The sequence below is a fragment of the Ictidomys tridecemlineatus genome, chromosome 4 (assembly GCF_052094955.1).
Source record: "Ictidomys tridecemlineatus isolate mIctTri1 chromosome 4, mIctTri1.hap1, whole genome shotgun sequence".
NCBI classification, from domain to species: Eukaryota; Metazoa; Chordata; class Mammalia; order Rodentia; family Sciuridae; genus Ictidomys; species Ictidomys tridecemlineatus.
Window position 1 is genome coordinate 6500855 of NC_135480.1, and position 22833 is coordinate 6523687.

A 22833-nucleotide genomic window follows, 5' to 3' on the forward strand; every position below is an offset into this window, starting at 1 on the left:
ACTAACTAGTTTTCTCAGTCTGCCTTTCACCCATAGAAGTCTGGGGATCCAAATACCTCTTTTCCATTTATGCTGCCTCTGCCCTTTACAGTTTAAGCTTGTAAGATTCTCTTAAAATCTTTGTAATTTTTATGAATCTTATTGGGTTCACTTCATTAGACTAAACCCTCAAATCTCTTTGAGTTATGCCTCTTTATCTTGGGCTTATGCTGATAGAAAACACCATTAAGGGGCCCGAAATCCTTCATCTAAGGTCTTGGTAGGAAATTTTATAGCCATACCCTTGACTTCAACTTTATAGCATATTTTCCTGACACTGTCCTGTGTTTGATCATTCCCCAAAAGCTGTTTCTTAATTTTAACGTTGTTGCTGGCTAGAGAGTCTTTTTTTCCTTTTTTAGACTGGGAATTTTCAAACTCATCACATCCTAGTACTTTGGTATTACAGTGCCTCTATCTGTGTTTGTATCTCACCTCTCACATTTTGTTCTAAGGAAAAAGAAGAAATGAGGTGGTGCCTCCAACATTTTACCCGCCAATCTCCTTTACTAGATCATGCAGTTCATTAGGTACATTTTCTACTTTCCACTTTACCACAGGTGACAGTGTTGCTAAACTTCCTGCCAATATGTAATGAGGATCTCCTTGTTTGTGATCCAAGGACATTTTTCTCACTTTCCTTTTAGCCTTCACTGTCAGACTTATCGAAGGTCATCCGGTGACTACTGACAGTATCTTTAAGACTGGCCGAGACTCTTAAGGCAGCATCCATGATCCTCACCTCCTGGTATTCACACCCTTGTTTTAAAGAGTGTGGGTAGGGCCTTGACTTGCTTCTGACTGATGGTATATGGCAAAGGTGATGGGCGTTTCTGATTACATGAACATAGTAATGCGAATATGTTCATAAATGGATAGCATCTGTCTTGCTGGAGTCTCTCTCCCTCCTTTGCCAGCTCTGAATAAGCAAAACTGCCATTTTGTGGGCTGCCTGTAGCGGGAGGAAGATGTATGAAAGAACTGGGGTTGATCTCTATCTGCCGAGAATGACTTCCAGCCAGTAGCCATTGGGGGAGTAGGAAGCTCTCAGTCCTAGAGCTGCAAGGAATTGAATCTACCAACAAATGTGGATCCTTCCCTATTGGAGTCTCAGATAAGACCACAGCCTCAGCCAACACCTTAACTGAAGTCATATGAGACCCTAAGCCGAGGACCCTGCTCAGCTGTACCTGGACTCCTGCTCTCATAGAAACCGACATAATAAGAATTACCTTTGTATCCAGGTACGGTGGCATACACCTGTAATCCCAGCGGCTCAGGAGACTGACGTAGGAGGATCACGAATTCAAAGCCAGCCTCAGCAATTTAGCAAGGCCCTAAGCAACTCAGCAAGACCCTGTCTCTAAATAAAATATTAAAAAAGGGCTGGAGATGTGGCTCAGTGGTTAAGTACCCCTGGGTTCAATACCTGTAAAAAAAAAAAAAAAAAAAAAAAAGGAATTACCTTTGTTTTAAGCTGCTATTTGTGATACAGGTTTTGCAGACTTGTGCTAACACTTTCATGGGGAGCCGCCTCAGAAAACACTCTAAGTCCGAATTCAAACAAAAGAGAACTTTATTTACCTGATTTACCTAGCCAGGGACTATCACCCACCTATAGAGACTCATGCTCTGTGGGAGAACAGCAATTTTCTGGCCTGTATCTTGGGAATTTAAGGATGAAAACCACAAACTCAGGGGCTTTTCTCAGCATCATGCAAGCAAGCAATTTACAGAAGCTAAAAAAAAAAGCAGTTAGCTTACAACTTAGTTAACGGCATCTCAGATCTGAGCAAGTGTTAGACAACCATATCCTGATGTAGACCCATAAATGTTCTCAAACCCAGGATGTAGCTCACCATGACCACCATCATATCCTGAGTTGGGTACATTTCGTGGGGTATAAAATACAGAAAAACACTATTTTAAAAGAAGACAGCTTTCATTTCTGTTTCTCAGAAATGGTCCTGCAGTTTCCTCTTCACAGGAACAGTAACAGAAAAACTAAGATGGAGTCGAGAACAGCCAAGGTGGAGTCCCTATGGCCACACTCTTTGTTCAGATAGCCACAGTGACTCCATGCCCACTATCCCGGTACTGGTAACTTATTTGATGCTTATAGTTATCTTATTTACTCATTATTTTACTACTGATATCTCTAAGCCTTATGTCTACATGATCAAGCTAATAAAATTGTTCACAACTATATTGATTTAACCTTGTATATATCTATATCAACCTATCAGCCTATATTTTCCTATAACTACACAGGCATGCTGACTTATCACCGTTCACTGTGCATATCTTTTTCCTGTGGCTTAAATCCTATGTCTTACAGTTACATGATTTTATTACTATTACTTAGGTTTACTCCTGATGAATTTATGTCTTACTGTTGCTTATCTTATTATATCTTACTGTTGCTTATCTTACCTTATTCCTATAATCTATAACCTATGTCTGTGACTTATTGACTATATTGATCAGTTCACACCACAACAACACTATATCCAAAACTCTCCTAGGCTCTGCTTACTACCCAGTTCCAAAGCTGCTCCACATTTTTTTTTTTTTTGAGAGAGTGGGAAAGGAGAGAGAGAGAGAATTTTTTTAATATTTATTTTTTAGTTCTCGGCGGACACAACATCTTTGTTGGTATGTGGTGCTGAGGATCGAACCCGGGCCACACGCATGCCAGGTGAGCGCGCTACTGCTTGAGCCACATCCCCAGCCCCCAGCTGCTCCACATTTTATGTCATTTGTTATTGACCTCACTCCTAGCACCAAATCTATATTAGTTTTGCCGAGTAACAAACTACCCTAAACCACACAGGTTAAAAAAATTAAGCATTTATAATCTCGCAGTTTCTAAGGATCAAGAACTGGAGAGCACTTTAGCTAGGTGGTTTGGCTCCATCTCTCATGGGGTTGTAGGAGAGAGGCCAGAGGATCCAATTCCAAGGAGGCTCATCCACTCACCTTCTGCTGTTGTCAGGAGGCCTTGACCCTTGTCCACGTGGACCTCCCCAGAGGGCTGCATGAGTGCTCCTGCAACATGGCAGCTGGGATCTCCAAAACAAATGACCCATGAAAGCCACAATGTCACCTAATGTCTCTTCTGCTCTATTGCTCAAAATAATCATATGCCTGCCTAGGTTCAAGAGGAGGACTCAGACCTCACCCCTGGATGAGAGGAATGTGAAAGAATTTCCAGCCATCACATGCCACCAAAACAACCTGCCTCTTTTAGTCAGCTTTGCATAGCTGTGACCAAAATACCTGACACAAACAACCTAGAGGAGGAAAAGTTTATTTTGGCTAAGAGTTTCAGAGATTCAGTCCACTGGTCAGCCAACTCCATTGCTCTGGGCTGAGGTGAGAAGAACATCACGTGGGGGCAGTGTGGAGGGAAGCAGCTCAGGATGTGGCAACCAGGAAGCAGAGAGAGGAGGGGAGAGCACTGTGCTCACCAGGGACAAAACATAATCCCCGAAGTGCCCTTAGTGACCTACTTCCTCCAGCCACACCCTAATTGCCTACAGTTGTCTCCCAGTTAATCCATATTAGTGGATTAATCCACTGATTAGGTTAAAGCTCTCATACTCTAATCATTTCACCTCTGAACATTCTTGCATTGTTTTACCCATGAGCTTCTGGGGGTCACCTTGTATTTAAGCCATGACAAACCTGATCACCTGATGAAGTGTGGGACCAGATAGGCCCTTTCCCACTTCTTTCACATCTGGACTATAAGATGAGCACCTAACTTAAAGTGGTTTCTCTGTAGATTGTAAGTCATCCAATGCCCTTATCAGTCTTTTTTTTTTGTTGTTGTTGTTTTTAGAAAAATCTTTCTTATTTAATTGGTTCTGATTCTTTTTCATTTTTTAAATTTCAATTTGCTATATATGACAATAGAATGCATTACAATTCATATTACACGTATAGGGCACAATTTTTCATATCTCTGGTTGTACACCAATGCCCTTATTAGTCTTTAAATGACAAGAACAAACACAATGTTTATTAATATAATGAACCAGTGAAAATGAGTGAACTGTAGCTGAGGACAAGAATATGGACGATCTTAAAACAACATTGAGCTCTCACCTCTGGACATGGTCCTAAGAGCCTACAGTGGTATTTAAATCAAGATCCACACCCTCAGCTCAGCAAGATGGAGGAGATGAAAACTGCGTTCCAGGCTGGGGCAGCTAAGAACAACTGGCTTCCTGTCCCCTCGGCTCCAGGTGAGGCCCGTCTTTCCAGGAGGAGCACGACATCAACACTTCTCACCCTGCCCCAGCTACCTGTTGTTGAGATTAAGTTCTTGGTGAATATAGCTGTGAAATGGGTGCTTAACCTTGGGCATAGCACTCCTGAGAATCTCGGGGTACAGTTGCCTGTTGCCCGTTGCCCCAGCATGTGGAGTGGGGGATTCCACTGAGGGGTAGAGAGGGAACTGAGGACACCTGAGGCTGCTGCACCCCTTCTCTATCGATACTCAGCTCTTTGGGTAGAGGCATCAGGGAGAAGGTCCCTCTGACACCATCGTTCCTGCCGGCACCACAGCTCTGGCTCAGGAATTTCCCCTGTGCACAGAAAATGGCTGGTAAAAGAGAGAGTACCAAATCTCTCCCCAAAGATCTGACCTCCTTTACAACAGGTTGTAGAGAAGTTCAAGTCTAAGGGTTCTCTTAAAAACGGTAGAGGTGAACTGGGGTTGAGGCTCAGTGGTAGAGCGCTTGCCCAGCTGGTGGGAGGCACTGGCTTCAATCCTCAGCACCATATTGAAAAATAAATCAATAAAATCAAGGTATAAAAAAGCAGTGAAGGTTGTGGTGAAAGGCAATTGGTGGGGGAGATTGATGGACTCTGGGGATAAAGGCTAAATTGTAGGCGGGCACATTTGCTGGAGAGAAAGGGGGACGGGGAAGAGGAGCTGGAGACCCCTGCTGGACTCCTCAGGGTGGCAGTCCCTGCATCTTCTCCAGACATGGCCCTTGAACAAACCTGATTCCTTCCTACCAATTCTCCTCTCCCAAATATCGGCCTCTGAGCGGCAAGCAGCACAGACCCGGATTGGAAATACTACAACCTTGAGAGCACCAGGTGAAGTGAAAGAAGCCAGTCACAGAGGACCTCCGATCACCCGTTCTCCACTTCACACTTCCCCTTTGGAGTACATCTCTCTCTCTGCTCCTCATCCCTGACACATCCTTGAATTCTTTTCTGTGACAGAGTCAAGAACCTGTAAGGTCTGGGTAAAATTTGGTGCACTTCTGGAAACTTCCTCGGGCTTGTGCTTGGTGACAGCATTCGTTTCTTTGTGAGGTGGTAAGAATGTTCCAGAACTGGCTGAGGTGGTGATGGACTATATCTGTGAGTATGCTTAAACCAGTCGTACATTGTAAATGGGTGGAAACGAAAAAGGGACAGAGGGCAAATGCACTCTGGGTACGTTAACTCATGGTCTGACAGTCACTGAGAGAGAGCATTTTTTTTTTCCGTGCTCCCTCACTTTAATTCATAGCTTGCTAGTTATTAAAAGCTTGGTAGGTCTCTTCCCCTTTCCTCTCACACAACCTCATCGCTTCGGAGACCAGGTGCATCATCAGGGCAGGATGCCCTTGTCATGACTACCCCTGGAAAACAACATAAACTGTCGAAGAGTCATCAAAATGACAAATTCCCAGGACTCCTAACATATCACTTGCTATGATTTGTGTTCTCTTGCATTTCCCACCTGTGTGCCCCCTTAACAGGTACAGCACCTCACCTTCACCACAAGACAGAGACATTTATTCCAGAGGCTACTACATTGGTATGGAAAATGAGCATGTGGCTCCAGGATCGCCCGAGTTAAAGTGCCCTCCCAGGAAAAGAAAAGCACACCTTTGAAATGTACCTGATTCCTAAACCCCGGGCTCCTCTTGTAAACAGACCTTCCACATGAATAAAACTCTCTCCTTCTGTTTAGGGACCCAGCTGGACACTCTCCTGTCAGTGTTCGGTGTCCCTCTTCTCAAAGAGAAGCCCTAAGAAATGCCGTGCCTGCATGTCCTCTTGCCTGACTTCTTTTCGTTTCTACGGTCATCAAGCCAGAGTGCCTGTGTCTGGCATCAGGTGAATTGTATGATATATAAGTTATATCTCAAGGTACATATTACAAAAACAAGAATTGGAAAGAAAAAATAACAGAAGTAAAAGAAGACAAATAGCAGAGTTCATCCACTGATTTCCTCTTTATCAAGGTCAAGAACAGCCAATGCTAGCCTGGTGCAGTGGCCCATACCTGTAATCCCAGTGGCCCAGGAGGCTGAGGCAGGAGGATTGTGAGTTCAAAGCCAGCCTCACCAAGTTAGCGAGGTCCTAAGCAACTCAGTGAGACCCTGTCTCTAAATAAAATACAAAAAAGGGCTGGGGATCAGTTATTAAGTGCCCCTGAGTTCAATCCCTGGGAACAACAACAACAACAACAAATAGCCAATGCTAAGCTAGCTCAGGATGCACAGCTGGGCAGTAAAATTAAGAGAGTCCCTGGAAATCAGGGTGGTGGACTCGGATGGGAAGACACACAGGGCTTCCAGGGCACTATTCCAGGTGCTGTTGTTTTAGTGATGGTGACATGGGTGCTTGTTTTAGGACAGCTTGCTAAGCTGTGCATGTATGCTGTATTGAGCTCTTTTTAAACCACATTTTATAATAAAAGCATCAAAAATAAGATAAGCTGGTTTCATCAAGCCCTGACATGATGTAATTTGGTCAGGGTCTCGCTTGAGCTGAAAGGCCAAGATGAGGAGGGGCAGGTGAGGCTGGAATGGCCATGGCCAGGGTGAGGGAGGACCAAGAGGGTCCCTAGAACTTCAAATCCTGATAGCCTCCTGATTTACTTATTTCTTTATCTCTTCATCAATAATGTTGTTAAGTATCTGCTTTGGGGCATCCCAATGAAACGTTTCCTCCCCAATTTCCAGGGATTCATCCCAGAATTATGCTTATCTCTGTGACACATTCCATGGCCACACTGAATGGAGTGTGTGTGCTAACCTGAGCTGGGCTGGCCAACCACCCTCTGTCTGCTGGGAATTTGGAAATGACCAAGGTATGATGGACATCATTTTTAAGGGTCACATGGGCTACTGCAGATGTGTTGTGTTTTTTGTTTTTGTTTTGGCTGTGATCCTTGTTAAGAAAGACATTTAACAATTGTGCCCACACCCAGACACATGTACAAGGAAACAGGTTTCATGAGACGGTTCACCTCTTTCTGTGATGTATTTTGCCAATTTCTATTCCATTCCATTGAAATGCTGGTTGAACCCACAAAATCAATTTCACAAACCACTAGGGTCAGGATCCTAGTTTGAAAAATGACCTGATCTAACCAGAGAGGTAAATAAATGATCAAGAGCCATCTGTAGAACGAAGGCTATATTCTCATGAGGGTGAGTGTAGTCAGTGCAATTGCTCCACATAGATGGAGCCCAACTTGGAGAGGTCCAAGTCACAATTTTTCAGTTTTCTAATGGTGCAACAGTGTGGAGAGCGATGACTTGGATTATGGTCTTTGAGACCTCAGAGCTGTGGCTACTCTTTGCTCTGGGAACTTTCTATGCAAAGGTACAGGACAGATTTCCCAGGAGCTATGATAAAGCCCTGCCTGAGGAATTTCTGTGCAAAGGTATGAAATAATAACAGTCTTGACCTTGAGCTCAGACATCACCTGCCGGCGATAGAGAATTCTGAACCTACAAAATAACCATAATATCTTGCAAGTACTACGACCTTCAAGCCTGCCTGCTTTGCAGAAACTCTGGACAGTGGGCTTCCTGGGTGCAGCAGGATAATAACAGGGTTTTCTAACACTGCAACAGTAGAAAAGCTACAAAACTGTTTCTAGTTCTGTAACTTTTAGTGCACAAAGAACAATGCCCCTATAGTTTTGAATTACTGATTGTGAGACTCTTTATAATAAATGTGCTGAGCTAGCTCTGGGTTACTATTTCTCCATCAGAGGTCAGTGTTGTCCCATCTGGTCCCAGATTTTTCTCTAGAAGAGTTTGTGTGTCTTTCTTTTTTATTTTATTTTTAAATATACATATATGTGTATGTATGTGTATATATATATACATATATGTATATATGTGTGTGTATATATATTAGTTGTAGATGGTCACAATACCTTTATTTAATTAATTAATTTATTTTTATGTGGTGCTGAGGATCGAACCCAGTGCCTCACATGTGCTAGTGCCCCTTGTGTGTCTTTTAAAAAAATTTTTTTTTAGTTGTTGATGGACTTTTATTTTATTTATTTGTATGTGGTGCATGCTAGGCAAGTGCACTACCGCTGAGCCCCAGCCCCAGCCCCTTGTGTATCTTTCTTAATCGCCCATCGCCCCTCTCCGGTTTCTAGAGTTCTGCCCTGCAGGTTACCACACAGAAGCCATATGCATTTGGTAGAAACTGTACTTTGTCTTTTTCTGTTTTTTGTTTTGTTTTTGTTTTTAAGACAGGGTCACACTCTGTTGCCCAGGCTGAGTTTGACCTCAGGAGATCCTCCCACCTCAGCCTTCTGAGTAGCTGGGACTACAGGCACTTGCCACTGGGCCTGACTTAGAAGCTGCACTTTGGAATTTAAATTTGGATCTTTTAACTTTTGGAGGGCATTTACCTAAATATGCCCCGATCCAAGCCCAAGCTAATCACCCTTCCTTGTGTGAGAAAATAATATATTTGTTATTTTCATTTCTCAGTTGAGAAAAATGAAGTACAGAGAAGTAAAGAGACTGACCCAAGGCCACACAGCTGGTACCCAGTGCTATTTGTTCACACAGGTGCGTGTGTGTGTGTGTGTGTGTGTGTGTGTGTGTGTGTGTGTGTGTTCGTGCTGAGAGAGGCAGAACGTGGACCTCGCTGGGGATGGGAATATGGGTGGGAGCTGTGGGGACTCCATGGGCAGGACTTGGCAACAGGTAGAATATGGGGGATGGGCCAATAACACGTGGGCAATTCCAGGACCCTGGTTCTCCATGTCCCCAGTGAAGGTAGAAGGGAGTCCCCCTCTTCTCCCCTGGGCCTCCCTGCTTCTCCATCGCTTCTCCCATGCTCCTTCTGGGGGTTCCCAGGGTCCCAGGCATGCGGATAACCATTGTTTGTGATGGATGCAAATCTCAGTCCGAGATTCCTGTAAGATGCAGGGTTTTATTTTTCTCTAACTCAGCTCTGATTCTGTTTCCTTGGCTGGTGATTCTGTTTCCACTGGAGTTCCTCTGCCTTTCCCGGCAGGCTGCTGCTGGCACCCGACGCTGTCTGTTCACACAGGTCCCCGTGGAGGAGACAGCTCTGCCTCTTCAGCCTTTCGCTGCAGGGTGGCTTCTCCCATCTCCATGTGTCCCTCAAAGTGTACACATCTTTCTGCTGAGCCTCCCACGATCACTTCACAGGTTGTCCCTCCCCAGGGTCTTGCTGGAACCCCGGGGGAGGAGACCAGCCACCCACTGAGCCCCGGTCATTATTAATGACTTTTCTGGGATCCATGGGCCCATCTGGGAGGCAGCAGTAGCCAGGCTTCCCGGCGGGGCCTCTGGTCTCTGTCTCCCGGCACCCCATGGCCCTCTTTCCTCCTCCCAGAAGCTCAGTGGGTTTTTAGACTGTGTGTGCAAGGGGTCTACACGCCCCTCCTTGCAAACGTGTTGCCCAGGCTTCATTTCCTGGGGCTCTCGGTTCAGTGTTCACCTGGTCCCCACTTTCCCATCCTCCCACTTCTCCTCCAGCTTCAGGAGGCCTCGCTCTCCCAGGCTTCCTGGCTGGGTGGCTGCTCCTTCTCGGTTTTCCCTGGTCACTCTTTCCTCTCTTCTCTTCACTCTTCCCAGGCTGGGTTCTCTTCTCACCTCTTCTCCCTGCCCTGGTCAGTCTCACTCCTGGTCCTTCCTCCGACACTGCCAGTCACTCATCCACAGAGGCCACATTCCTGTCTGCAGCCCAGGCTTCTCTCCCAGACCAGAACCTCTATTGAAAGTCACCTCACCTGATTCATCACTCTCTACCTAAACCTATATTTCCTGTGTTCCTGACACTATAATGTCTTTTTGCTATTCATTTGCCCAAAGTGTCCATGCCAGAATTCTGGGTATCACCCATGCCTCTCTCCCCTTCCCCCACAAATTACCCATTAAGCCCTAAATTCTGTTGATTTTTGAGACATCCCAGGGAGAAATTATATTAGTCAGATTTTCATTCTTATAACAGAATCCCTGAGACAGTCTACTTTATAAAGAAAAGAGGTTTATTTAGCTTGTAGTTTTGGAGGCTATAAGTCCAAACAGCATGACTTGGGCTCTGGTGAGGGGCCCTGTGGCTGCTGAATCACATGTTGGGTGGGAATGTGAGTCTCTGGGTGTCCATGTAGTTTTTCTCCCTCTCCTTATAAAACCACCAGCATTCAGTCATGAGGGCTCTACCCTAATGGCCTAATCTACTCTAATAATTTTCTGAAGGTCCCACCTCTGAACACCATAGTCAGATTAAGAGTCCACACTCTTAGTACCATTAACTTAAGTTTGGGGAGTAAACACTTGTATGAATGAATGAATCATCTTCAAACCATAGCAGTAGTAAGGTACATGGATCCTAGAGCCAGATGGTCTGGGTTCAAATCCTGAATTGGCCCACTTTCTCAGGTGTGGTCCAATCGGGTCTGCAATAATAGCATCCCTGCGACTGGGCAAAATCTGTTGTTGCTGTGGTGCTAAAACCTCACAACGCTAGACCAGTGCTCTACCACAGAACTACCTCCCCAGCCCGAGACTGAGTAATTTCTAAAGGGCAGAGATATATTCCTTGCAGTTCTGGAGGTGGGGAAGTCTGAGATCAAGGGGCCAATATCTGACAAGGGCCCTCTTGCTGTGTCATCCCAAAGCGGAGGCAGAAGAGCAAGAGAGAGCAAAAGGGCTGAATTCATCCATTTATAAGGAATCTACTCCTGTGACAATGGCTTTAATCCATCATGAGGGCAGAGTGCTCCTGCCTAATCACCTCTTACAGGTCCCACCTCTTTGTACTGTTAAAATGGTCATTTAGCATTTACTTGAATTTGGGAAGGGGCAAGCCAAATTCAAATCATAGCACTTAACATCTAGATGGCCATCTTAAGTGACAGCCACCATTTTAAGGAAAACGTTTTGCTTTCCCAGACAAAGGTGTTTCTGAGAAAGGCTTACCACTCCCTCATACCAACCCAACATCTAACCATCCACATTAGGACCTGCCCGGCTCTGATTCCCTATAAAAGTCCCGGAACCCAAGCCTGAATTGCCTCTCTCTCCTGTAGAGAGAAGGCCTTTATTTGTCAGCTCTGACAAATAAACTCTTATGTGGATCTCTGCCTGGTCTGTCTTTCATTTCTTAGTTATCCATCTCTTGTTCCTCACTTTCCCTTCATTTTGGTGTGGAAACCTGGGATTGGGCTCCCTGGTGTGCCTGCTCCCCTCTTTGAGGGTCACTGAGCATCCTGGGGCCCTGATCCAAATTCCATCATGGGACCAGGCCCTCCATTCTGCCAAATGCCCCGTCTCCAGTCGACCTAAATGACCTATAGGTCCTGGAAAATGACCGTTGAAATGTCCAGCATTCCCAGAGTTACTGTGTGGTTAGGGACACCCCAGCCACAGCTTTCACAGCTGTGGCTGATCCCTACCGCCCACAGAGTCTATAGGTGGTTTTATATTTGGGCCCTGGGTTTTGAGCTCTCTCTCACCCAGAACTAAACCCCCCAAAACTTATCCCCTTGTGCAATCAGATCTGGCCTCAATATTCTTTGGATAATGACTCTAAATGGCCATTTAACTGCACTCTAGATCCCAATGTTATCAGGGATCTTTTCAACTATTGTGAGCGTTCAGGAAAATGGAAAGAGATATCCTACGTTCAGGCCTTCTCCTCTCTCTCTGTGCAACTCTTGCTCTACAGTACAAGTCCTTTTAGCTCTCACCTCCCCTACACCTGCTTCCAAAGGGACAGAAGATCCTACCCAGGACTCCTCCTCCTCCCAGCGGATGAGCCCCCACCATACCACAATTCTCTTCCTGATGAAGCCACCACAGCAAATGTCCCCTCAACCCTTCCACCCTTCTCTCCTCCTGCCACATGCTCACAGGCTGCTGTTGCCCAACCCACATCTCTGCATCCTGTATGTGAGGTGGCTGGGGTAGATGGTGTAATCCGGGTTCATGGGCCTTTCTCTTTGTCAGATCTTTCACAGATAGAAAAGTGGCTTGGGTCCTATACTTCAAGTCCCACCACATATATCAAAGAGTTTCAATATCTAACCCAATCATATGATTTGACCTTCCACGATGTCCATATGATCTTGTCTAACACCCTCCTGCCTGAGGAGTGCAGACAAGTTTGGGAGCAAGCTAGAAATTGTGTGATGAGGTACATCAGACCTCCCCTGCCCATCTGATTGGCACTGAAGTGGTCTCTGATGGGGACCCCCGTTGGGATTATAATCTTCCTGGAAGAGTACCTAGTAGAAACCAACTCATTACTTGCCTCATGTCAGGACTGAGAAAGGCAGCCCATAAGGCTAGCAATTATGAAAGGCTCCAGGAAATCATCCAAGATAAGAATGAAAACCCTTCAGCATTTTCAGACGCCCTGACCAAGGACGATCTAAAAATACCAACCTGGACCCCGAGACTCCAGATGGGAGACAACTACTAATGACCTGTTTTTCTCTAGAGTTTCCCCCGAATTAAGGCCAAACTAAGGTGCCTTGACAGGGGGTCCCTAACTCCTCAAGAGAGGTTCTGGAAGTGGCCTTTAAGGTATATAACCGGAGAAATAAGAAGGCCTGGAAGCAAAAATATCAGATGCTCACCTATGCCATCTGTCCGGCTGCAGCATCTGTCCCTGGTTCCACTGGCCTGCAGAAGGGTCCCTTGGGCCCGGACCCTGTTTTAAATGTGGTCAGATGGGTCACTGAGCTTGTACGTGTCCTAAGGCTCATAAGCCTCTGGGGCCGTGCCCTAAATGCCATCAGGAGGGACACTGGGCCGTTGACTGTCCCTGAGCCCATAGCAGGCCCCGGCCATCTAGCCCTTCTGGTTCCACTTTCCAACTCTTAGGACTGGCTGCAGAGGATTGATGAGGCCCAGGTCCCCATCACCCGACCACGACCATCACTCCACGGGAACCCGGGGTAACTCTGCGTATTTCAGGTAGGCCTGTCTCCTTCCTCCTGGACACCAGGGCTACATATTCAGTCCTCAAGGGGCTCTGGGGGCCTACCACTTGTTCTATGACCTCTATTGTCGGGGTAGAGGGTAAACCTACCAACCCTTACAGACACCTAGCCTGGTTTGCGCTTTTGGCTAATTTTTACCCACTCCTTTTTGGGCAATACACAGGGCCCTGTTCCCCTTATTTGAAGGGCCATCCTCATAAAGTTGGGGGCTATGCTTCCCTCTCCCCTCAAATACGCTTCCATCCAGACTTGCCTGCCGCTCCCTGGTCCTCACCCTTACATCCCCTGTTCCGTCTACCAGTGCCTCTCATTACCCACTCTGGAGGTGGACCTACTGTCTGGGATGTTTCAAGTCCTTCCATCGCCTCACACCATGAGCCCATTCACATCCGTCTCAAGACCCCCTCTATTTTCTGGCCCAGTCACAATACCTGCTCTCCCTCCTTGCTGCTGCTCTTATCCCAGGTGTGTGTGTGTGATTAGTCCTGTGCTACTTTTCTTTCACTGGTGCCAGTGACTTGGTCATATTCTCCCATCAGCTTTGCTCTCCCCTCCGGGGTTCTGAGCTGCTTTGGGATCCTGGCCTGAGGGCCCAGGACAATTACCACACACCTTCTTCCATTTACCTAGTGGCTCCTTCTTCATCCACATACTGGCCCCATTTGGGTAAGTGACTTCGCCCTTCTCCTCCCCTACTCCTTGCATGTCTACTCCCTAGAGATAGCAGTGACAAGTCTCCTCTCTAGAAACAAAAGTTAACTTAGATCTTGGTCCAGCACCAAGATTCTCAACCTTCCCATCCCTTCCCCTTGGCGAGTTCACTCTCTTGGTTCTTGGCTCCTCAGCAGAGCCCTGTCCAGGCAACCAAGACTCTCAACAGGCAAAGCCTGGCACTAGAGAAGTGGCGGTGACAACTCCCTTCTCTCAGTCCCAGAAAGGCTTCGACCCTGGGACCAGTAAATTGTGTGGTGAAGACCCTTTTAACTACTGTCCTCTCTCTCACTCTGTTGGCCTAGAGCTGGGGACGCCTGCCTCTAGCCACTCCAGCCCTCCGACTCACCACAGAGAACTCCCAGTCCAGAATCCCGTCTGACTCACCTCTCGGCTGCCTCCTCGCCCACTTAGCCCTATTCCGTTTGGCTCCTGACTATCTCAATGTTTTATGGAATCCTCATAACTTTTTGGAGTGCTCAGAAAAATGGAAGGAAATCCCTTATGTGCATGCTTTCTCCTTTCTCCACTCTAAGCATTCCCTTGGCTCCTCTTGCTCCCCCGCCCAGCTTCTACTTGCTACTAAAGCTCTGGACAAACAAGGGACCCAGAACCCTCACCTCTTATTCTGTCAGCATAGTACATTGTAAAGCCCTTGGCAGCATCTCCCTGGCCAAGGCCACACTGAAGCTAATATTGAAATATAAAGGAGGACAGACTCAGCAGGCTGGATAAGAGGCCTAAGACTTAAAAAAAAAAAAAAAGTGTCAATTTAACTTTTCTGATAAACCCAGCCTAATTCCCTCTTAAGATCAGGAGCCATGTTGTCAAAAGTTATAAAAGATTCATTTCTGTTTTCTGTAAAATATTAGGATTTCTATTTGGCCTTGCCGTATTTTGATGTTTTAAACTTGCTTGGAATGCCTGCCTGTGCCTTGAACTCACTGTGCCTGGCTTTCCCTGACTAGATAACAACCCTCTCTGAAACCCTAATGGCACCTCATAAATTCTGATGTTGGGATTCAAATTTATTCCCTAAGTGCTGAACCATTTAGACCACTAACCTACCACCCGCCTTTGAATTATGCTTGTTAGAATCCTGTCATCTGTAAGTTCTCAAGACACCCCCCTTTTTGCAACTTCTTGTGCTATAAAACTGTGCTCCTAGAGACATGGAGATCTGTCTTCTATCCCACGGATTTCGGGAGAGAGACTGTCCCGGCTAGTCGGAATTACAAGCTTGCTTTAATTTGATTTAAAATTGGAGTCGGAGGTCTTTTCTTTGCGTCGTGGTTTAATATTTTCCCTTGGCTACAACACAAAAGAATGACTTCGAAACTTTTTCTCTCTCTCTCCATCTCCCTGATGTCACACGCCCATTTCACCTTTACGTGGCTAAAAAGCAGGGATTTGCTCTAGGGTACTCAGACACATGCTAGGGCCAACCTTTGCCCCTGTGACCCTACTGTTGGGGGATGGGACCCTTACCTACAAATGTTGGCCACAGCCTCTCTACTCATTAATGAGTCAAAGAAACTCACCTTTGGAGCCCTACTCACCATCCTGGCTCCTCATCACCAAAAGGAACTCCTCATCTACAGGGCTTACATTCCTTACCCCCGTCACCTTTGATCTCTACAGGTGTCCCTGGTGGAAGATCCCAGTCTTATTTCCACATGTGCTCACCTTTAACCCCTGCTACTCTCCTCCCCACTCCTCAGGACTCTCCCACCTCTCCTCCTCTCACCCATTCAAGCATTGGAACTCTGGAGGAGATCCTTCCACATCCTTCCCCAAAGGCCCCTTGCTCCAGGCAACATGCACCCGGTTCACAGATAACTCCTCCTTCCTTCAGGAGGGAGTTCATGGGGCAGGTGACACCCACAGGCCCTCTCAAGCTGTGTTCCTCCAAGGCCGGAACCCCCAATCTTCCTTCGGTCTCTGAGGACCACCAGGACACGCAGAACCATGAGTACCGCCCTTCCCTTCTTCATTTTTGCCCTCCTCCCTCGTTCTGCACTCACCTCCCAGGGGGACCACTACCAGGGATTATCATTCCAATTTCTAGGAGACTTACAGCAACTTGCTCACACCATACTAACCCTGCAGTCCCAGCTTGATCCTTGAGCTGCTGTGGTTCTGCAGAATTGGTACAGAAAAATCAATCTGGTACAGAAAAGGACAAGATAAAACATCTCCAACAGGACCTTGAACATCAGAAACAACAGCTGTCCTCTGCTGAAGGATGGCAGTTCAGTAACTCCCTTCTCCAGTGGGCACTTCCTCTCCTGACCCTTCTTGTCATAGGTCTTCTGTTAATGCTTGCCCCCTTGCGTCATTAGATTTGTTCAAGACCAGATCCAAAAAAACTCTAGTCAAACTATAAACCAGCTTTTGTTACAGGAATACCAATCCCTCACCAAAAATTGGGGCACGGGGGACAGCATTCCACCACCACTCAACCTCTGTCATCATTTCAGTGACATCTAGTCCCCAAATGAAGGATTCAAATGCTGCCCCTTCCCAGCAGGAAGCAGTTACAGAAGATTGACCTATATTCCTGTTCCCTAAGGGCACAATAAAAAACAAAAAACGGGGGTGGGCATATAAGGTCCTTGCTTGGCATCTGGATGGCCACCTTAAGTGACAGCTGCCATTGTAAGGAAAAAGTTTCACTCTCCCACCCAAGGGCCTAAGAAAGGCTCACCATTCTCTCATACCGACCCAGCCCCTAACCACCTGCATTAGGACTCTCTCAGCTCAGATTCCTGAGCCTGCCTCATAAAAGTCCCAGAATCCAAGCCTTCTTTGTCTCTCTCCACTATAGAGAGATGCACTTTATTTGTCAGCTCTGACAAACTCTCGTGTGGATCTCTGCCTGGTCTCCGTCTCTCTTTCTAGCTTTCCCTTCACGATCCTCTTCTAAGAGCCTTACCTCAACTAATTGATTTCCTGTCCGAACTACTGTAGTGCATTTTCCTAGAATGGAAATTGAAGCACAGGGAAGTAAATTATCTTCCTTAAGGTTTTACTGCTAGTAAATCAAAGAGACCGCTTTGTTCCAGAGTCCTGAAACTGCCACTAGATAGGGGTGTGCAGAAAAGACAAAGAGACCCCAGATCAGCCCTGACAGATTCTTGACTTAAGGCACAGAAAGGAATTTCAGGACACATCAAAAGAGGCACAAACAAGGAAAACAAGATTCATTTAGGAATGAAAGCAAAGGGAGAAAGTGTGGGCAGTCAAGAGTGAGACACACTTCTGGGGTTGAGGGCTCTTCATTTTAAAGGAAGCTGTAAATAGTGAATGTGAGAGTAAAGGGGGGTGATGTCGGCCTGGTGGGCTCCACTCTCCCACTCAGGGAGCACAGATGGGGTCACAATGGTCTGATTCTTTCAGGATTTCAAGTTGATAACCACATCATAAGTCTCTAGCAATATTTTCCCATTACTTTATTTAGTCTAAAGGACAGACTAGCATGTTTAAGCTAGCATTTTATGTAGCCATTAATCACTTAGACTTATGATATTCTAAGAGTCAAAGGCTTCTGTGGTCTCCTTTCTACCTATCCTTATTTTTTCTAGCCTACTTCCATATGACTAATGAGGCTGAGCGTTATGAAGCCTTTGATGGACTTCAGAGGCAGGGACCACCACATTTAATTAGTGTAAATCCAACAAGAATTCATAATAAAAAATTTATATGTCTCACAGTTTATAGCGTGGTTTCATGTGGATTCTTTCATTTTATGAGATGAGCCAGTATAGAGTTGTGGTTAACAGCACAAGGTCTGTAATCTGATAACCCCAACGTTAGTTTCCCACCCTGGCAGGGAAACAGGCTAAGGTGTGTTTGGAGCCTTTGTGTGTGTGTGTGTGTGTGTGTGTCTCCACCTTCTCATTTGTAAAAGTATTTACTACATGTTGTCGTGAGAGTTAAATGAGATAATAATGCCCTTAAAGAACTTGACAGTGTGCCTGTCATATAGTAAATGCTCAGAAAAAAAATAAATGATACAAAATACTGTCTTATTTCATTGGTCACAGGTGATGTATCGAAGGTTCTGGGCCCATTAAGCTTCACAATAACTTTAGGAAAGTTTTGTCCTTATTTTACAGAGAATAACAGCACATGCCTTGTAGGTCCCAGGCACTGTTCTAATGCACTTTGCAAAGTCAGTCCTCAAAACAATTCTGATAGGTGCTACGCGTTTAGTGACCATTGTACAGGGGAGGAAACAGTACCAGTTACAGCCAGCAAGAGGAGCAACCAGCGGGGTTGCTTCCAGGGTCTCTACTAGTATCCACATGGCCTTAGGAAACACTTGACAGAATAAAAACTACCACTCCCAATAACCCACGGGCTCCAGGTTCATTTCAAACCCTAGGATTATCACTCTGTTCAGCAGATGGTGCGCTAGCGCGTAGCAAATCGCAGGCCTTGCATAAGGGCTCAAACTACCATACCCACAATGCTGTGCGAGTATCGAGGTCCCGCTCTCCTGCTTGGCTGTCCAAGGCAGTGCCTGTGCGCGCTCCTGGGAAATCGTGTGTATTGAAACCCTTCGTGTTGTTCTCTTTGAAGGCGGAAAGTTAAGCTCCTTCTTTCCTCAACCCTGCCTCTCTTCTTGGTTGGAGAATGGTAGGATTGAAACAAGGCGCCCTTCGTGGCCTCCCTTGCCCTCGCCTAACGTGAGGACCCTTGATCTCTGGCCCAAGATGGCAGCGCCCATAGCACCACTCTTGGTGCTACCCTGAGGTGAACTAAGGCCGAAAGCCCCGCATCATGTCGAAGCTGAGCCGCGCCACTCGGGCCCTCAAGAAGCCCGAGGCCAGCGGCGTGATCCGGACCATCGTGCGGGCAGGCCAGGCCATGCCCGGGCCCCCTCTCGGCCCCATCCTGGGTCAGGTGCAGCAGCGGCGGCAGCCCGGCGTGGGAGGCGGGAGGGCGCGAGCTAGTACGCGGGCTCTGCCACCCGGAGACCTCGGCTCGAAGCCCACCTCTCCACCTCTCCCCCGGCAGGCGCTGTGCCCTGTCAGCTGGCAGCTCTCCGGCCCCCGCCTTCCCCGCCTGGCGCCGCGCGCCGTGGGGACCAGGTGGCAGTGCACATGAGCCGTCCCGCCCCGACTGGACCCGCGGACCGGACCTGGGAGGGGGGAAGGTGGGCGCCCGCGGTAGGGAGGGCGAGGTGACCCTGACTGTCGCGCTTCCCATGCAGCGGGGCGTTTCTATCAACCAGTTCTGCAAGGAGTTCAACGAGAGGACGAAGGACATCATAGAAGGCATTCCCCTGCCCACGAAGATTTTTGTGAAGGTGCGGAGAGCGGACTCGTCCCTGGTTTCCTTCTCATCACCGCCGCCTCCCCCCGCCCCCCCCACACGTTCTTCTGTCACCACGGCCTGGTCACCTGGGTTGCTGCTCTGGCCCTGGTCACCCGGGTTGCTGCTCTGGCCCTGGCTTGGCTCAGACTCTCCCATCACCGGGCTGCAGTGTCCCCGCTCACACAGTGAAGACATTTTTTCTTCTTTTCTCTGGTACCCGGGATTGAACCCACGGCCTCAGGCGAGCTAGGCAAGCAAGTACCACTGAGCGACACCCCCCCAGTCCCTTGGTCTTTTTAATTTTGAGACAGAGTTCCCCCAAGTTGTAGAGGCCGGCCCTGAACTTGCAACCTTCCTACCTCAACCTCTCTGTTCTAGCTGGGATTATAGGGGTGCCCCACCAAGCCAGGCTTAGACCATCTTTTTTCAGAACCTGCCTGGTCCTGCCATTTTGCAGTCCTTCCCCTTGTCCCTCCATCACTGGGGCTTCCAGAGCAGAGGTTGGGCTTGAAATAGAGTCGACAGGGATGTTTCTTGCAGATTTATTTTGCCCTATAGCTTTGTGGTCTGTTAGACACCGAGAAGAGGGAGAAATAGGACATTAAAAGTTCCCTGGGCCTGAGCACACAAAAAAGACATTATCATGTTTCTTTTTCTCTGTTAAGCCCGACAGGACATTTGAAATCAAGATTGGACAACCCACTGTTTCCTACTTCTTGAAGGCAGCTGCTGGGATTGAGAAGGGGGCCCGGCAGACTGGTGAGGGCCAGAGTGGGCACCTGAGATACTGGGGGCTCTAGAGAAGAAAGCAATAACACCTGAAGAGCTTGTTCCTTCCTCCAGGGAAAGAGGTGGCAGGCTTGGTGTCTTTGAAGCACATATATGAGATTGCCCGGGTCAAAGCCCAGGATGATGCCTTCGCCCTACAGGATGTACACCTGTCCTCTGTCGTCCGCTCCATTGTTGGCTCTGCCCGATCCCTGGGCATCCGCGTGGTGAAGGAGTGAGTGTCCTGAGAGGTGTGGTGTGAAGAGAGGAAACAGAAAGCTCTTGATTTGGGGTCCCAGCTAAGAGGGTCCATTGTAGTGAGTCAGCTTTTGACTTCAAGGACCTTAGGTTCTTGGGTCTGGGTTGAGTCCTCATGCATCATTTGGAACACGCTTTGTGTATTAGACATAGCTCTTGACGTTAATGGAGAGTTGTGGTTGGCCCACCCTCAGGAGCTCAGAGTCCAGAGGCAGAACCACAATAGGGCATTAGGCTGCTAGATGGTCACTGCTGGTAAAGCAACAATGGATGCCCAGAGAGCAGAGAGGAGGGCTCCTGTGTTGCCTGGTGTGTCAGTGAGGACTTTTGTGGGGAGGTGACATCTGAGCAGAGTCCAGGAAAAAGAGGGCAAGCGCTGGGGGCATATGACCCAAGAAGTGGAAAGATCCCTATGAAAGGTAGAAGGTAAGAGAGTGAAGCAAAGATTATTGCCTTGTGGGAATGTAGTCTTAGCAGCAGTTGGGACATGGTCAGAGGGAGGGACCAGTCTTTGTTGTCCCACATTCAGACTTGATTCTGAGGCTAACAGGGGTCCTCTCAGGGGTCTTCTGGTGATCTGAGGACTTACTTTCTGGAGGTAGGCATTGGGTGGGAGGTGTCTGGCCCAGACCACAGCAGGGACAAGAGCAGCCTGAGCTCTGGGCAGTCTCCTGCTGTGCGCGTCATGCCCCACCAAGGCCGACACTTTTCTCCTAGGAGTGGGATTGATCCTGGAACAGAGATAGACTCAGCTTATTTCAAAACTTTACTTTTTTGGGGAGCAGAGAAGAATAGATTGGGTCCCCCTCAGGGACCCACTGTCAGTTTCTGCCTTGGGACCCTAGGAAAGGAGACAAGCACTTTTTATTTAATGATTTGTTAGTAGTGCTGAGGATGGAACCCAGGTCTTATCCATGCTAAGCATGTTCTCTATCACTGGGCACACAGAGAAAGGGCCAGCTAATCTGGGCTAGTGCATAGCCAAGGCCTCACAGGATGAAGAGGGCTTTAAGAAGGAGATAAAAGGATGGGGGTACAGGAGTATGGGTGGCATTCCTGGCAGAAGAAGCAGATGAGCAGTGGTGTGGAGGCTGGGAAGTCCAGGAGAGAAAAGGGGCCAGGCCCAGCTGGGCTCTGCAATGGGAACCCTTGAGAGCTCCCACCTATGACTGGCTACTTATCAACCATCTGTCTTTCTTCACCTGCAGCCTCAGTGCGGAAGAACTGGCAGCCTTCCAGAAGGAGCGAGCTGAATTTCTGGCTGCTCAGAAAGAGGCAGATTTGGCAGCCCAGGCAGAAGCTGCCAAGAAGTGACCCCTGCCCTCTGTACTTGAGGAGTCTGAAGGAAGCAGCTGAAAGGGAGCCAGAGGGAAGGGAGGTCACACCAACATGTGTGTTTTCCTGACTTCAAATGATGTGTGTTTTTACATATCTGGCCATATCAAGGGATCAATCCCTAATAAACATCTTTTGTTGGCACACACTGTTAGTTTCTGCCTTGGGACCCTAGGGAAGGAGACGAGCACTTTTTATTTAATTATTTGTTAGTAGTGCTGAGGATGGAACCCAGGGTCTTATTCATGCTAAGCATGTTCTCTATCACTGAGCTGTACCCCATCCCTGAGTAATCAACATGGATTAATGCAAGCTGCTCCGTGAGGTAGATAGGCCCCTCAGATGCCTATACTGGGGTTCAGCCAAGCAAAGTAACCTGCCCAGTGTCTTAGTCTTTTTTATGTTGTTACAACAAAATATGTGAGTCTGAGTACTTTATAAAGAAGAGAGGTTTATTTGGCTCATGATTTTGGTGGCTGTAAAGTCCAAACAACTTGGCATTGGGGTCTAGTGAGGGCCCTCTTGGATGCGACACAACATGGCCAAGTAGGAAGGGAAACACATGCAGAAGGGACCGAGCACATGGGCTGGCCTCACTGTATGACAACCCCTTCTCTCCTAGAGATCAGCATTGATATATTCATGAGAGTGGAGCCCTGTCACCTACTTATCTTTGGCTAAGCTCCACCTCTTAATGCTTCTACCACTTAATCCTGCCACAGTCAATCACTCCTCCAGCTGGCGAACCTTTGGGCAATAAACCATGGCAGTCAGGTTCTGAGGTGGTGCTAGAGGCAGGAGCCAAAGCCAGGCCTTCCGATTAGAAATCCTGTGTTCATGGGGCTGGGGATGTGGCTCAATCGGTAGCGCGCTCGCCTGGCATGCACGGGGCACTGGGTTCGATCCTCAGGACCACATAAAAATAAAATAAAGATGTTGTGTCCACAAAAAAAGAAAGAAAGAAAAAAGAAATCCTGTGTTCAGGCATGGAGCTGAAGCTCAGTAGAAGGGCCGTAGCCTGGCATGTGGGGCTCTGGGTTCAATCCTCAGGACCACTAACTAAATCAATCTTGTCTTTGTTCCCTCCCCAGAGGGGAGAGGATGGGTATGGTAGTGGGGGTTCATGGATGCTAGGACTCGAGAGTATT

At 47.5% G+C, this 22833-nt stretch overlaps 1 protein-coding gene across 1 annotated transcript; it reads left to right on the forward strand.

Annotated features, from left to right (window-relative positions):
• Positions 1-18682: 18682 nt before the first annotated feature.
• Positions 18683-21829, forward strand: Mrpl11 (mitochondrial ribosomal protein L11). The gene is made up of 5 exons (XM_078045539.1): positions 18683-18910; positions 19221-19316; positions 19990-20083; positions 20168-20327; positions 21559-21829. The coding sequence occupies exons 1-5, from the start codon at positions 18788-18790 to the stop codon at positions 21662-21664; spliced, it is 579 nt and encodes a 192-aa protein (XP_077901665.1). The 5' UTR covers positions 18683-18787; the 3' UTR covers positions 21665-21829.
• Positions 21830-22833: the final 1004 nt, after the last annotated feature.

Bases quoted from the DNA above. Each gene is read 5' to 3' on its own strand.
- Mrpl11 (XM_078045539.1), top strand. From the start codon at position 18,788: ATGTCGAAGCTGAGCCGCGCCACTCGGGCCCTCAAGAAGCCCGAGGCC. The intron at 18,911-19,220 runs GTGCAGCAGCGG...CTTCCCATGCAG, and splicing joins TCGGCCCCATCCTGGGTCAG to CGGGGCGTTTCTATCAACCA. The intron at 20,328-21,558 runs GTGAGTGTCCTG...CTTCACCTGCAG, and splicing joins GGCATCCGCGTGGTGAAGGA to CCTCAGTGCGGAAGAACTGG.